The sequence below is a fragment of the Salvelinus alpinus genome, chromosome 17, assembly GCF_045679555.1.
Source record: "Salvelinus alpinus chromosome 17, SLU_Salpinus.1, whole genome shotgun sequence".
Classification (NCBI taxonomy): Eukaryota; Metazoa; Chordata; class Actinopteri; order Salmoniformes; family Salmonidae; genus Salvelinus; species Salvelinus alpinus.
Window position 1 is genome coordinate 13,015,565 of NC_092102.1, and position 16,070 is coordinate 13,031,634.

At 44.3% G+C, this 16,070-nt stretch overlaps 1 protein-coding gene across 2 annotated transcripts; it reads left to right on the plus strand.

The window, feature by feature from the left end:
• The first annotated feature begins 9,483 nt into the window (after positions 1–9,483).
• On the plus strand, positions 9,484–15,860 carry LOC139542170 (lens fiber major intrinsic protein-like). 2 transcript variants are annotated; one of them, XM_071347264.1, is made up of 5 exons: positions 9,484–10,298; positions 11,156–11,320; positions 12,006–12,086; positions 12,299–12,499; positions 12,715–15,860. In XM_071347264.1, exons 1-4 carry the CDS (start codon positions 9,939–9,941, stop codon positions 12,482–12,484), a joined length of 792 nt encoding a protein of 263 aa, XP_071203365.1. In that variant the 5' UTR covers positions 9,484–9,938; the 3' UTR covers positions 12,485–12,499; positions 12,715–15,860. The 2 variants fall into 2 exon arrangements, with proteins under 2 accessions (XP_071203365.1, XP_071203364.1); XM_071347263.1 differs by having other exon boundaries at positions 9,485–10,298; positions 12,299–15,860.
• Positions 15,861–16,070: the final 210 nt, after the last annotated feature.

The window sequence follows — 16,070 nt, forward strand, 5'->3', positions numbered from 1 at the left end:
TGTTTGCAATTACAGAGATCATACGTTTCCTGTAGTTCTTGACCAGGTTTGCACACACTGCAGCAGGGATTTTGGCCCACTCCTCCATACAGACCTTCTCCAGATCCTTCAGGTTTCGGGGCTGTCGCTGGGCAATACGGACTTTCAGCTCCCTCCAAAGATTTTCTATTGGGTTCAGGTCTGGAGACTGGCTAGGCCACTCCAGGACCTTGAGATGCTTCTTACGGAGCCACTCCTTAGTTGCCCTGGCTGTGTGTTTCGGGTCGTTGTCATGCTGGAAGACCCAGCCACGACCCATCTACAATGCTCTTACTGAGGGAAGGAGGTTGTTGGCCAAGATCTCGCGATACATTGCCCCATCCATCCTCCCCTCAATACGGTGCAGTCGTCCTGTCCCCTTTGCAGAAAAGTATCCCCAAAGAATGATGTTTCCACCTCCATGCTTCACGGTTGGGATGGTGTTCTTGGGGTTGTACTCATCCTTCTTTTTCCTCCAAACACGGCGAGTGGAGTTTAGACCAAAAAGCTCTATTTTTGTCTCATCAGATCACATGACCTTCTCCCATTCCTCCTCTGGATCATCCAGATGGTCATTGGCAAACTTCAGACGGGCCTGGACATGCGCTGGCTTGAGCAGGGGGACCTTGCGTGCGCTGCAGGATTTTAATCCATGACGGCGTAGTGTGTTACTAATGGTTTTCTTTGAGACTGTGGTCCCAGCTCTCTTCAGGTCATTGACCAGGTCCTGCCGTGTAGTTCTGGGCTGATCCCTCACCTTCCTCATGATCATTGATGCCCCACGAGGTGAGATCTTGCATGGAGCCCCAGACCGAGGGTGATTGACCGTCATCTTGAACTTCTTCCATTTTCTAATAATTGCGCCAACAGTTGTTGCCTTCTCACCAAGCTGCTTGCCTATTGTCCTGTAGCCCATCCCAGCCTTGTGCAGGTCTACAATTGTATCCCTGATGTCCTTACACAGCTCTCTGGTCTTGGCTATTGTGGAGAGGTTGGAGTCTGTTTGATTGAATGTGTGGACAGGTGTCTTTTATACAGGTAACGAGTTCAAACAAGTGCAGTTAATACAGGTAATGAGTGGAGAACAGGAGGGCTTCTTAAAGAAAAACTAACAGGTCTGTGAGAGCCGGAATTCTTACTGGTTGGTAGGTGATCAAATACTTATGTCATGCAATAAAATGCAAATTAATTACTTAAAAATCATACAATGTGATTTTCAGGATTTTTGTTTTAGATTCCGTCTCTCACAGTTGAAGTGTACCTATGATAAAAATTACAGACCTCTACATGCTTTGTAAGTAGGAAAACCTGCAAAATCGTCAGTGTATCAAATACTTGTTCTCCCCACTGTATGTTAGAGTCATTAAAACTCGTTTTTCAACCACCACAAATTTCTTGTTAACAAACTATAGCTTTGGCAAGTAGGTTAGGACATCTACTTCGTGCATGAGACAAGTAATTTTTCCAACAATTGTTTACAGACAGATTATTTCACTTATAATTCACTGAATCACAATTCCAGTGGGTCAGAAGTTTACATACACTAAGTTGACTGTGCCTTCAAACAGCATGAAAAATTCCAGAAAATGATGTCATGGCTTTAGAAGCTTCTGATAGGCTAATTGACATAATTTGAGTCAATTGGAGGTGAACCTGTGGATGTATTTCAAGGCCTACCTTCAAACTCAGTGACCAAGACCTCAGAAAACATATTGTAGAACTCCACAAGTCTGGTTCATCCTTGGGAGCAATTTCCAAACGCCAGAAGGTACTACATTCATCTGTAGAAACAATAGTACGCAAGTATAAACACCATGGGACCACGCAGCCTTCATACCGCTCAGGGAGGAGACGCGTTCTGTCTCCTAGAGATGAACGTACTTTGGTGCGAAAAGTGCAAATCAATCCCAGAACAACAGCAAAGGACCTTGTGAAGATGCTGGAGGAAACCGGTACAAAAGTATCTATATCCACAGTAAAACGAGTCCTATATTGACATAACCTGAAAGGCCGCTCAGCATGGAAAAAGTCACTGCTCCAAAATCGCCATAAAAAAGCCAGACTACGGTTTGCAACTGCACATGGGGACAAAGATCGTACTTTTTGGAGAAATGTTGTCACGGCCGATGAAAGAACTGGACCAAGGTGCAGCGCGGTGAGCATACATTTTCCATTTATTTTAGAAATGGAGACATAAAAAGGCTCTCTAAGGTCAGGGTGTGACAGTACCTCCCCCCAAATGTGGGGACTCCGGCCGCAAAACCTGAACCTGTAGGGGAGGGTCTGGGTGGGCATCTATCCGCAGTGGCGGCTCAGGTGCGGGACGCCGACCCCGCTCCACCACTGGCTCACCCCACTTTGGTGGCACCTCTGGTGCGGGGACCCTCGTCGCCGACTCCGGACTGGGGACCCTCGTTGCGGGCCCCGGACTGGGGACCCTCGTTGGGGACCCTCGTTGCGGACTGGGGACCGTCGCTGGAGGCTCCGGACTGGAGACCGTCGCTGGAGGCTCCGAACTGGGGAACGTCGCTGGTGGCTCCGGACTGGAGGCCGTCGCTGGTGGCTCCGGACTGGAGGCCGTCGCTGGTGGCTCCGGACTGGGGACCGTCGCTGGAGGCTCCGGACTGAGGACCGTCGCTGGAGGCTCCGGACTGGAGGCCGTCGCTGGTGGCTCCGGACTGGAGGCCGTCGCTGGTGGCTCCGGACTGGGGACCGTCGCTGGAGGCTCCGGACTGAGGACCGTCGCTGGAGGCTCCGGACTGGGGACCGTCGCTGGAGGCTCCGGACTGGAGGCCGTCACGGGAGGCTTCGTGCCATGGATCGTCACTGGAGGCTTCTTGCCATGGATCATCACTGGAGGCTTCGTGCCATGGATCATCACTGGAGGCTTCGTGCCATGGATCATCACTGGAGGCTTCTTACCATGGATCATCACTGGAGGCTTCTTGCCATGGATCATCACTGGAGGCTTTGTGCCATGGATCATCACTGGAGGCTTCGTGCCATGGATCATCACTGGAGGCTTCTTGCCATGGATCATCACTGGAGGCTTCTTGCCATGGATCATCACTGGAGGCTTCGTGCCATGGATCATCACTGGAGGCTTCTTGCCATGGATCATCACTGGAGTGAGGAGACGTATGGGCAGTCTGGTACGTGGAGCTGCCACAGGGCTCACCAGGCTGGGGAGACATACAGGAGGCCTGGTTCTGACAGCAGGCACAGGACTCACCAGGCTGGGGAGACATACTGGAGGCTTGGTTCTTGGCGGAGGCACCGGATACACTGGGCCGTGGAGGCGCACTGGAGGTCTCGAGCGTAGAGCCTGCACAACCCGTCCTGGCTGGATGGTTATCTTCGCCCTGCACATGCGGGGCGCTGGCACAGAACGCACTGGGCTGTGCAGACGCACCGGAGACACTGTGTGTAGAGCCGGCGCAGGATATACTGGGCCGAGGAGGCGTACTGGAGGTCTGGAGAGCAGGGCTGGCACAATCCGTCCTGGCTGGATGCTCACCCTAGCCCGGCAACTGCGGGATGCTGGCACAGGACGTACTGGGCTGTGGACGCGCACTGGAGACACCGTGCGCTTCACCGCATAACATGGTGCCTGACCAGTACCACGCTCCTCAAAGCGACTATCTTGCTCCAGACTCCAACCCCTCCAAACTCTTTCGTCCCTCTCCACTGCCAACCACTCCTCGCTCAAACGGTCCAAGAATTCCTCCTCGGTCTCGGACTCACCCCTCAGCACCGACGCCCACGTCATCTGCCCCCCCCCCCCCAAAAAAACAATTTGGTGGTGCCTCGTGGTGAGCGTACATTTTCCCTTTATTTTAGAAATGTCGCCAACAAAACAATAAACCATACAAAACGACCGTGAAGCTTAAGGGCATTAGTGCCACAAACAAAGTTAACTACCCACAACGAAAGGAGAGAAAAAGGGCTACCTAAGTATGGTTCTCAAACAGAGACAACGATAGACAGCTGTCCCTGATTGAGAACCATACCCGGCCAAAACATAGAAACACAAAATCATAGAAAACAAAACAGAATGCCCACCCCAAATCACACCCTGACCAAACCAAATAGAGACATAAAAAGGCTCTCTAAGGTCAGGGTGTGACAAATGTCCTCTGGTCTGATGAAACAAAAATAGAACTGTTTGGCCATAATGACCATAGTTATGTTTGGAGGAAAAATGAGGATGCTTGCAAGCTGAAGAACACCATCCCAACCGTGAAGCACAGGGGTGGCAGCATCATGTTGTGGGGGTGATTTGCTGCAGGAGGGGCTGGTGCACTTCACAAAATAGATGGCATCATGAGGGAGGAAAATTATGTGAATGTATTAAAGCAACATCTCAAGACATCAGTCAGAAAGTTAAAGCTTGGTCGCAAATGGGTCTTCCAAATGGACAATGACCGCAAGCATACTTCCAAAGTCTTGGCAAAATGGCTTAAGGACAACCAAGTCAAGGTATTGGAGTGGCCATCACAAAGCCCTGACCTCAATCCCATAGAAAATTTGTTGGCAGAAGTGAAAAAGCATGTGCGAGCAAGATGCCTATAAACCTCACTCAGTTACACCATTCATAAACCATGTGCCATGGAATGGGTACATCGAAAATCTCTTCCCAACTATTTTGCAATTTATATAGCACAGCTGTCAGTTTGTTGGTCATTAAATTGGTATATGTTTTTATTTATCACACTTTTCAAATTCCTATTCGTTATATAAATAGGCCCTTTTGTTCATATAATTTAAAAAGCAGGTCACTAGGTGTAGGCAAAACCATAAGCAAATAGGTAAACTGACTAAAGAGTTAATCAGGGTGATTTTTCCACAAATAGACAGGTATTTTCCTTTCCATGGTAGCAAGATCTTATCTATTTTTGCTAACTTTCTATAACAATGTATTGGAGTGAGATCATTTCTTTCTTTTGGGATTTGTATACCGAGTATGTCCACATCTCCATCAGACCATTTAATTGGTAAACTACACTACACGGTAATGTAAAATTAGCATTTTTTGTGATCCAATACGTAATATAGTACACTTATCATAATTTGGTTTTAATCCAGAGAGGATAGCAAAAGTATATAGATCCTCTATGAGGCCGTGGAGAGATTCTAATTGTGGTTTTAAAAGAAATCATGAATCATGAATCATGCTTCCCACAGTTGTGTCAAGTTGTCTGAATGTCCTTTGATTGGTGGACCATTCTTAATTCACACGGGAAACTGTTGAGCGTGAAAAACGTAGCAGCGTTGCAGTTTTTGACACAAACCGGTGCGCCTGGCACCTACTACCATACCCTGTTCAAAGGCACTTAAATCTTTAGACTTGCCCATTCACCCTCTGAATGGCACTCATTTACAACCCATGTCTCAAGGCTTAAAATCCTTCTTTAACCTGTCTCATCCCCTTCATCTACACTGATTGAAGTGGATTTAACAAGTGACATCAATAAGGAATCATAGCTTTGACCTGGATTCACCTGGTCAGTCTATGTCAGACATGGGCAAACTACGGCCCGCGGGCCACATACGGCCCGTTAGGCTTTTTAATCCGGCCCGCCGAACTTGTCCAAATTATAGTAAAAACCTCATTTTTTCCCCCTTTCCCTGCAATGCCCACGTTTCCCCAATAGATGGCGCACTCAAAACACATTGACCGTTGTTGGAGTGGCGCGTATTTCTCTTTATTTCACTTTAATTTTGGCGAGTCCGTGGCGAGTTTGTAGAGCGCGCGGTCAGGACAATCCATCCATGATTTTGCGGAGTTTAACACAAGTAGATATTATTGAGCTTGAGTATTTCGTTGTGTAATAATATGTTTTGAATGTTGAAAGTGATTCCATTTTTCAATAAATGTTGATTTCTTTAACTTTGCACCTTCGATTGAAACTTATTAAAAACAGACGCAATCTTGATAAATCACAGTGCGTATGTTATTTTAATCTATTTACATTTCCTCATCCCGGTATCTGCGAAATAGTATGTAAATGCCATATCTTGCATATTCCTTGAGACAAATTTATTAACTGATAAGGGCTATTTTTCACATTTGAAAGACAGTTAATAAATTGGGTTGTAGTGTTCTTACTGTGCTATGAGGTTTGCACACACTACATTTAATGCTTTAGTATATCCGGCCCAAACACTCCCTCCAAATGCTCCTGGCCCGGCCCCTCTGTCAAATTTTAGAACCCATTGTGGCCCGCGAGTCAAAAAGTTTGCCCACCCCTGGTCTATGTCATGGAAAGAGCAGGTGTCCTTAGTGTTTTGTACACAGTGCATTATATTCTTATATTACTAGTCTACAGCCATGTATGTTCTACTCAGTTCTCCAGGTGTCTGTCTGTGCTGTAGTGAGAGTTGTAATGATTATTTCTACCACAATGTAGGGCCTGTGAGGCAGCCCAGGACTGGTATTGAAGAGAGTAGGAGATTGTCCTGGCTTCTGTGTGCTGTAGTGTGCGTTTCTACCACATAGTGTTAGAGCTGATGTTGGAGAGTAGGAGATAGATGGTAGCGCGCTATGAGTTGGATGGTAGAGAGAGGGGCTGTGGATTGGTTAGTTGTGTTGGTGTCAGCAGTCTGAGGCAGAGAGGTGATAGAAGATAAATTCCCCACTCTAGCAGGTTTTAACCCCGTCCTCTGTAAAACAGGCTTATACCCACAATAGAAGGCTTACCAACGCAGAACTCGCCGGGAGGGAGGCAGAATGCATAGACCACAAAAGAGATACAGCAACCCACCACCCAACGAGTTCATTCTGAGCCTGGTCCGTCTTTGCCTTACCAATACCTACAGGCCAGGCAGAAAACAGCTTTTAATATTGCAGATAGATTGTAGCTTCCATCAATGTAATTTTCTGCATCATTTCCAATCCCCCATATATTCTTGGGTAAATATATATATTAGATATTTTTTAAATCATTTTTCTTTTCATTTCCCCTAACCCTACCACCCCTCCCCTAATTGGAGTAAACTAATGGACAACAACACTTACTGTAGGCTTCTACTTCCAGCTTATGCACATTATACGGACACAATGTATTTTACAATAGTTATATTTTGTTTGTTTTCAATCCCACCCTTCAGCTCCCCTCAACCCCTCCCATCTATCTCTGAACACCGTCCAGTTTTTATTTCTATTTTCCATATATGTTTCAACTGTGCTGTGATGTTTCAGGTGTTGGGTTTTGAACCTTTCAGTTCTCATTGTTTCTACAGATTGTAAACTAAAGATGAACATTTTAGCTAAAAGTATACCCAGCAGTGCTATCTGCAGAGTTATCTCCAGGTAAATGTTGCAATTCTTCAGCCATTCCTGCAACCAAAAACAAGCTACATATGGACAGTACCAAAACAACTGATCTAATGATTCTCTCTGCTTGGTTTTAACAAATTCGGTCGTATCAGACTTGGAGATAATACAGAATTTAGTGTTCTTCATTTATTTCAGTTGTTTGCCAACTCACGAAAATTGTGATAGCATCCAACGTGCTCAACTGAATTTCCTTCATTTCTCCAGAGGTGGCTTGGAAATGACATTTAAGTGTGCAGCTGACTGGCATGAGAGAATAGCTTAGAGTTACACTGATTTTATCATAAAAATCAAACATCCCTTTCCTTTGAATACACATGGTCATTTATATCATACATGGCTCACCCAAAATCAATGTATTCTTAGTTCCATGGTGCTGTACTATAAGCACTCCGGTAAGGGGTAGGCTACATAGTGCATATAGGGATGGGATGGAAAGAGTAGGCTAAAGGACCAGCTATTGCTCCACCATGGATAAGGGAAGCTCTTATACATTCGACAGCAGGCGCAGCAAGACAAAACAGATCGTGGAAAGCGACAGAATCTGTTACGGCCAGCGGTTTGTTTCTCCAGCGTATGAAAGGATGGGAGGGGAAAAGCCCCTGACCACAGCACTATGCTTTCACGGCTCAGTCCATCCGCCCTCTCTGGCAGGCTAGCCTGGTCAGCGTGATGCTGGATGCTCCAGTGCAGAAGCTCAATGCCAAACCTTCTGCTGCCCCCCCCCCCCCTCTCCCAACACGGGTTTATCTGCCGCTTTATCTGTCCTGAGCCCGAGCCTCTCCGCTCAGTCACCATATACAATGTAAAAGTCTGCCTAATCAATTCTGGGGCTGCGTAGAACCAACTTGCATTGCACTGCACCCATCCTGAATACTATGGAGAGCACTACATATGGAGAATAAAGTAATACATGTGTTGCAATGAATGTAATGATCCTTCACTAGGAGTTTTAATTGAAGTGTTTAATAGAGTGGATGTGTGAGAATGAGAATAGTTGAGTATGTGGGACAAAAGGACACAATCAAAAGAGTATTGAGAAAGGCCGATTGATAGTGAGGGATTCCTCTGGGTGCAGTGTGCTACTCGGCATGCTGCCAATTGAGGGGGTTAAACAGAACATGACACATGATTAAAGGTTGAAGTCCTGTCACTAGTTCAAGCCAGTGTTAGAGATCTACTTTGGAAAATACTGCCAGTTGAGAACAACATTGTAGAGGCAAATCTGTTTCTTAATATGAGTATAGTTTATATCACTGATTTGCATTAACATAAAGCAACACATTATAAATCCTCAGTAATCAAAGAATATTGTCAGAGTTACATTGATATTGTCATAACAAACAGTAACTCGGGCCATCTTTCGCGTCATAATGAGATAAGAGTACTGCTCCTCTCTGTGTCCATAGGAGTTGCATGCATAACAACACATATGATTTCAGTCTTTCTATTGACAGCAGGTAGTGAGTTCAGGCTGGTTTCCGTTATGGGGCCTCACTTGCTCTATGGTGTTATGAATACTGGGATTGTTCTCTGGCGTCTGTCAGCACTTGAAGAATGTTGAGAAAGGAAGACCAGACCCTTTTTACCCCACTGGAGAGATGAGATGGGCCAAATGGGACTCTGGAAAGGCTAACCAGCCACCGCCAGACCCATATGTATAGCCCTGGTCTTATATTTGTCTGAAGCAATCCACTACTGGTTGTAGCAGAAGGTCAATAAACCATTTATCTGGCCTTCCTGTCCTCAACCAACATCTAACATTAACAACCAGTTATGAATCCCACTTAAAATACTGATTCCTGTTCAATATGAATTTCCTGAGTTTTTGATCAAAAGTAATATGTCTATGAAAACTTAATGTATTTCAATGTATCTTTTCTAAAATATCCCCCTTAAACCTTTCAGCTGTGTCCTTCTCTACATGGCCCCTGGACAATATGAAGCTCATAGTTAGGGTTAAGGGTTAGGATGATGAACCCTGGCATGGGCACTGGGTAGAGAGGTCAGGGTGTTAGAAGGGTTAAGTATTTTTGTTTTTGATTTGTTGTATTGTGTGGTGGCCCCTCCCAGCCCCCTCCCCTGGGTTCCGTGGCCCTGGGGCCGTTATAAATAGTCCCGTGGGCTCCCCCTGCTCTGACAGTGAGGCTAAATGTCTGCAGGACATGCTCAACCTTTGTCTATCAATGTTCCTCTACTAACCACCAGCAGGGTTGGCATATAGATGCACAGAGACCAACGCTCCGCTCCACACAGACAGGACACAGGTCTCTATGACTAGACTAGACAGAAAGCGACGTTGCAGGTCATTGGAAGTCAGTAAAGTTAGTGACTCCTAGAGAGTTGCATGTGGAACTGTTGTTTAAGTGCGGAAGCATCTTTAGGTTTAGAGAGGCATTTTTTGCTTCTAAGTTTGCTGTCTTGTTTTTTGTTTATACTACCTTGAAGGCATCACTGAGATAGTCATTATTGATACGGTAAACAGAGCTTGGTGACTCAAAAGAAGAATACACATTTCTCCTGTTTTCGCTCCTCTTTTCATCCCTCCATTGCTTTGGGGTAGCCTCTTGACTTTTTGGCCATCATGTGGGAGTTCCGGTCCATGTCGTTCTGGCGGGCGGTGTTCGCCGAGTTCTATGGCACCATGTTCTTTGTGTTCTTTGGTCTGGGGGCGGCTTTGCGCTGGACCACCGGGCCCCACAACGTTCTCCATGTGGCCTTTTGCTTTGGCTTGGCCGCTGCCACCCTCATCCAGTCCATCGGTCACATCAGCGGGGGACACATCAACCCGGCTGTCACCTTCGCCTACCTGATTGGCTCCCAGATGTCCCTGTTCCGCGCCTTTTTCTACATCGTGGCCCAGTGTCTGGGGGCGCTGGCTGGGGCCGCCGTGCTCTACGGGGTCACCCCCAACAACATGAGGGGAAACCTGGCACTCAACACGGTAAGACTACCTGACCAATGACAGGTGATATAGGAATGAACCAGGGTTGGGGTCAATTCCATTTCAATTCAGTCAATTCAGCTGGAATTGATCACAACCCTGATAGGAAAGTCTGTGGTGACAATCACACATTTCAGAGTTCCATTGTCATCTGCAATGAATAAATAAAATTAACTTGACAGGTGATAAAGAACATCTGTGTGTGTAACTACGACTTATTTATTTGTACTATTTTCTAAATTGTAGACATCAAAACTATGAAATAACAGATATGGAATCATGTAGTAACCAAAAAAGTGTTAAACAAATCAAAATATGTTTTATATTTGAGATTCTTCAAAGTAGCCTTGATGACAGCTTGCACACTCTTGGCATTCTCTCATGGGGAATGCTTTTCCAGCAGTCTTGAAGGAGTTCCCACATATGCTGAGCACTTGTCATCAAGGCAAAGGATGGTTACTACATGATTCCATATGTGTTACTTCATAGTTTTGATGTCTTCACTATTATTCTACAATGTAGAAAATAGTAAAAATAAAGAAAAACCCTGGAAAGAGTAGGTGAGTCCAAACTTTTGACTAGTACTGTATATATATATATATATCTGAACAATGTTAGATGTTATGAATAGTTAATAGTCATAAAATATCTGTAACTCTTTAGAATGCATGCGCAATGTAAGATTTGCCAATTATACTTTTTTAGTGAGCTATTTTTATGCATTCAAGGTTTAACCTATTGATTGATTGACTAACAGTTAGAGTTTTTCATATCGGCCAGTGGAGTAGATATAACTTCAAAACGTGAACAGTAATCATTCATTCAACTGTCTGTTCTATCTCGTCCCCCTTCTCCAGCTGCAGCCAGGTATCAGCCTGGGCATGGCCACCACCATGGAGGTGTTCCTCACCCTGCAGCTGGTTGTCTGCATCTTCGCTGTGACCGATGAGAGGCGTAATGGACGCCTGGGCTCTGCCGCCCTAGCCATCGGCTTCTCTGTCCTCATAGGACACCTGCTGGGGGTAAGACATGTATTCCAAATATATAAAATATATGTTTATAGACCATAGAATACAGGGAATTGTATTGGGTGAAAGCGGGCTTAGACACAGGGTTGGGTGGGTTGAAGTTTAGAGATTTTTAGCACTTTAAAAATGTTGTATTTACTTAACTTTTTTGACAACTGTTTTTTAATAACTTGTAATAATGCTGAAAGAGCAATAAACTAAACTAAGAGACATAGGCTTGGAGTGGGGTGGTAAGAGACCATTATGATGCATTATGATAGGATCAGGGCTAGGTTTCCCTAATGCGTGGTAGCACTAAGATCATCTTAATTCCATTGAAATTGAGTGGACGAAACATGATCTTAGCGCTACAGTACGATGCTTTTGGGAAACCCGGCCCTGAACAATATAGAACATCAGTCAGAATGGGATATTTAGGGATAGGTCAATTCCAATAATGTATATGAATAGATGATGTCAGAAGCAGGAATGCCTGATTAAACATGGGAATCCCCATCTCTGTGACTACAAGAGAGAATGGGTGTGTAATCCATTGTTTTGATGGGGTTGGTCAGGACTCTAGATAGACCAATATGAGTGCATTAAAAAGTACTATTGTATGATGTAGGTAGGTTTTTCACCACTGCACTCTACATACTGTTACCAAAATATAACCCCGGGTCTATTCTCTTTGATATAGATGTACTACACTGGTGCTGGAATGAACCCTGCCAGGTCCTTCGCCCCCGCTGTCCTGGTCAGAAACTTTGTCAACCACTGGGTAAGACACTTGGTTCACACCTTACAAAGCCACAACGTACAGCAATTTAAAGATTTTACAACAATTTACAGCAATTTACAACAACTTACAATATGTTGTTTGGAGTTTAGAACTGTGAAAAAGCTAGATGAACTCACCAACACATTCCCCTCTCTATCTCTCTCTTTGTGTCTCTGTCTCCCTCTCCCTGGTCTGGTCTGGTCCTGTGCCAGGTGTACTGGGTGGGTCCGATGATTGGTGGTGCTATGGGAGCTATTATCTATGATTTCATGCTGTTTCCCCGCATGCGCGGTCTCTCTGAGAGGATGGCCATACTGAAGGGCACCAGGCCCACAGAGGCTGAGAGCCAGCAGGACACCCGAGGAGAGGCCATCGAGCTCAAGACTCAGGCCCTATAAGCCTGGTGGAAGAAGGTTGGCTTTTTGAACCCCCTATCCCCCTATTCTGTACCCAAATCCCCTCCGAACCCTCAACCCCACCCAACACACACGCGCACACATACCTCTTCCCCCCTTCCCCTTTAACCCACCCACACACATAGTACATATGGACCACAGACACAAACCCTCCTCACCCTCACAACAATTCCACCTTCCTCACCATCCTCATTCTCACTCTGCTGATCCAGAAACAGGACGTGCTGAATTACAGGGCAGCCAAAGCCCTAACCACCCTCCAACACTCCACCACTGACCCTCACCCATACCTCCCCCTTGGACTGCAGGATAAAGACGTAGGGTAAGAAGAGGACTTAGTTGCCACTGAAGAAAGCACCCTACTGTGGCCTGTGGTGTAGGGAATGGGTCACTCCTGGCTGACCAGGTGGCTATAACTGCTCAGGACAGGGGCATCTCTCTCTCTCTCTCTCTCTCGTTTGTAGTCTGCTAGGAGTGAAGCTACAGTAGAGCAGTGGACTTCTGCATGCTTTTTCCATTTTTTCATCCAGTTTGAATCTCTCCCTTGTGTTTTTCTGTTTTTGTTTCATGAAACTTTGGGAACCTGACATGTATGTTATATTATACCTTCAAAGAATTTATGAGGATTTTATTCGACTCAAATTCAATTTTCAAGTCTTGCGTGTGTTGTGTGTGCCTGTTTTAGCAAACCATTTTTATTCTGGCCTTTTTTCATTACCACAATTCCTTTGTTCGTTATCATGCTTTGTTGTCTTTATTCATCACGCTGTAGCCTATTCTAAGGGAAAGAAGCATCTTTTTCCCCCCTCCTCCTTCATTGATTTTGCTACAGTAAAGTTCTGATTCACTAGTAGTTTTACAGACAACATATTTAGAGTGCTCCCCTTTTATCGCAAAGCCCTTAAATTTTTGCGTTGAAGTCAAATTGTTCTGAGTCTGTGTCTTTTCAAGGGGAGCACAAACACAGTCAGATTTATATCAGAATAAACACACAACACACAAAACTTAACAGGTCTTTTGTTAACTCAATCTCCATCTCTATTTAAACACATCTTGAAAGGGAAAGGGGGATACCTAGTCAGTTGTACAACTGAATGCATTCAACTGAAATATGTCTTCCGCATTTAACCCAACCCCTTTGAATCAGAGAGGTGCGGGGGGTTGCCTTAATTGACATCCACGTCATCGGCGCCCGGGGAACAGTGGGTTAACTGCCTTGCTCAAGGGCAGAATGACAGATTTTTACCTTGTCAGCTCGAGGATTCGATTCAGCAACCTTTCGGTTACTGGCGCAAGTCTCCTACCCGCAAAGCTACCAAATTGTACATTATTATACATTTTTTACTACAAAATTCCACTTCTTTGACCTGTTGGCTCTCCTTGACTTCGATACAGCCATGTTAAGTGCCTAAGAAGATAAAAGGGTTTTTACTGTATGCAGTTCAGTACCAGTATTATCTGTACCAGACTGTTACGTTTTACTCAGTTTCTGGAATGCCTTTTTTTTCATTAAAGCTTGTGCCCTTAGAGCGGATTTATGTACAGACGTGTGACAGCTGGATTGGCTTTCATTTCGTGTCATTTTATGTAATAACAACAACAAAAAACCTGACTGGCTTTGTTATGTGGATCAAGCTTGTTTTCTTAGTTGATTGTAGTTCTTTCTTATACATAACCTTTTAAAGAAAAAAAATCACCAAAATGTGGCTGAAAACCAAAATGAGTGCATGATGATGCAGTGGCTTCTTGCTGGTGTTAGCAGACACCTGGTGCGTTTTCTCTTCTCTCTAGGGGGAGAGGTTATCTTTTCTCTCTAGGGGGAGAGGTTCTCTTTTCTCTCTTGGGGGAGAGGTTATCTTTTCTCTCTAGGGGGAGAGGTTCTCTTTTCTCTCTTGAGGGAGAGGTTCTCTTTCCTCTCTAGGGGGAGAGGTTCTCTTTTCTCTCTAGGGGGAGAGGTTCTAGGGGGAGAGGTTCTCTTTTCTCTCTAGGGGAAGAGGGATCGATTTAAGATCAGGGAGTTATTTTCAGTGTACCGGTAAGTCCACCCTCCTCTCTGATATCTAGTCTGTTTGCCCTCCAAACTCAGGTTCTTATAACCTGGTCCTAGTTCTGTTTGTGATATGTTGCCACTAAGTTAGCAAGACAGCACAAACAGATCTGAAACCAGGCTATGGTTCTTACACCTGGGGGGTAAAAACAGAGAAGAATCGAGAAGATAATCACCTAAACTGAGGCGATTTAATTCTTTAGCTTTGTGTTACTAGGTGTGGACGTGGGGTAAACTAAACGTGCACCTGTATGATCTCTTCATAACATCTCTATCAGAGGGACATTAAACTTGGAGGTCAAACCCCCCTTTTTTGACTCCTTAGTCCCACTCTTCCCTCCATTCCTCCTTCCTGCTTTCACCCCCTACCTCCTCCCACTGTTTACAAGGCGGCCATTTTGTGTTCCGATCTAAAGGTGACAGGACAGTTGATGCTGCAGGGACTCTTGTGATGGGATGGAGGGGTACTGCAGTGTTGAACCAGCTCATAGCGTTATTACAAACCACTTCCATTTTCACTACTTGATAGAGCAGTAAACTGAACAAGACATGAAGCTGATTCTCCTTTTACATTCGCTTTCATTTCGCTTGATTCCTCCAGCGGTAGATAGAATAGATTTCCTTCCTTATTTTAGTTTATGACTTATTTTGAAATTAAAATAATTATGTTTGTATTCCATTGAAAAGCTTTGTGATGTACAGTGTAAAATTGTATTTTTTAATTGACCATGATTGTTGAAACTGGATGGATAGACAATATAATTTCAAATCTATACAATGTCTCCTCTTTGGCCATTTGGTTATGAAAGGTATGGGAAAAGACGTGATACAGTATAACAATATGCTTGGATCCTATCAAGAACATATTATAAACATACTTTCATAATCAGAGAACCCTGGATTGATTATTTTATATGTAAAAAAAAAACATCCTAAAATTCAGATTATTCTGTCGGTCTGTTTTCTTCTAGATTGAACTGTAGGAAAAAACAGTTTAGATGTTCATTATTACCAGGGAGATGACAGGTGTTTTCAATTTCAATTTTACACAAATATGTTTTATTAAGATGCTCATATTTCTGTTGGTAAATGATTGGCATTGTCACTACTGGTCTCAATGACATACAATATTACAGCGCATTCATTTAGGGTACTAAGTTCAATAATATAAACTCAATTGGCTCCAATCCCCTTGAACCGAATATACATTATTTCTAAGCCAATTGTAAAATCTAACCTCAATATAAATTTGATATTTATTAACTCCAACAGGGATTGAATTTATGTAAATAAAAATGGACTTGGAATTAATGGTTTGTGCATACATCTTCGATAAGAAGAATATTACCAACTGTTACCAACATTAAGACCTCAGTGTGTGTTATTGTTTACTAAAGTCTCATTAGTCTCTCTGAATGGCACACAGTTGTGATATTTAGCATGCTCCTATATTGACCCAACAGCAAATCATTTTATTGAGAAAAATTAAAACTTCAAGTGAGACTGTCCAAAAGGTAAGGT

Bases quoted from the DNA above. Each gene is read 5' to 3' on its own strand.
- LOC139542170 (XM_071347264.1), top strand. From the start codon at position 9,939: ATGTGGGAGTTCCGGTCCATGTCGTTCTGGCGGGCGGTGTTCGCCGAG. The intron at 11,321-12,005 runs GTAAGACATGTA...TCTTTGATATAG, and splicing joins TCATAGGACACCTGCTGGGG to ATGTACTACACTGGTGCTGG. The intron at 12,087-12,298 runs GTAAGACACTTG...GTCCTGTGCCAG, and splicing joins GAAACTTTGTCAACCACTGG to GTGTACTGGGTGGGTCCGAT.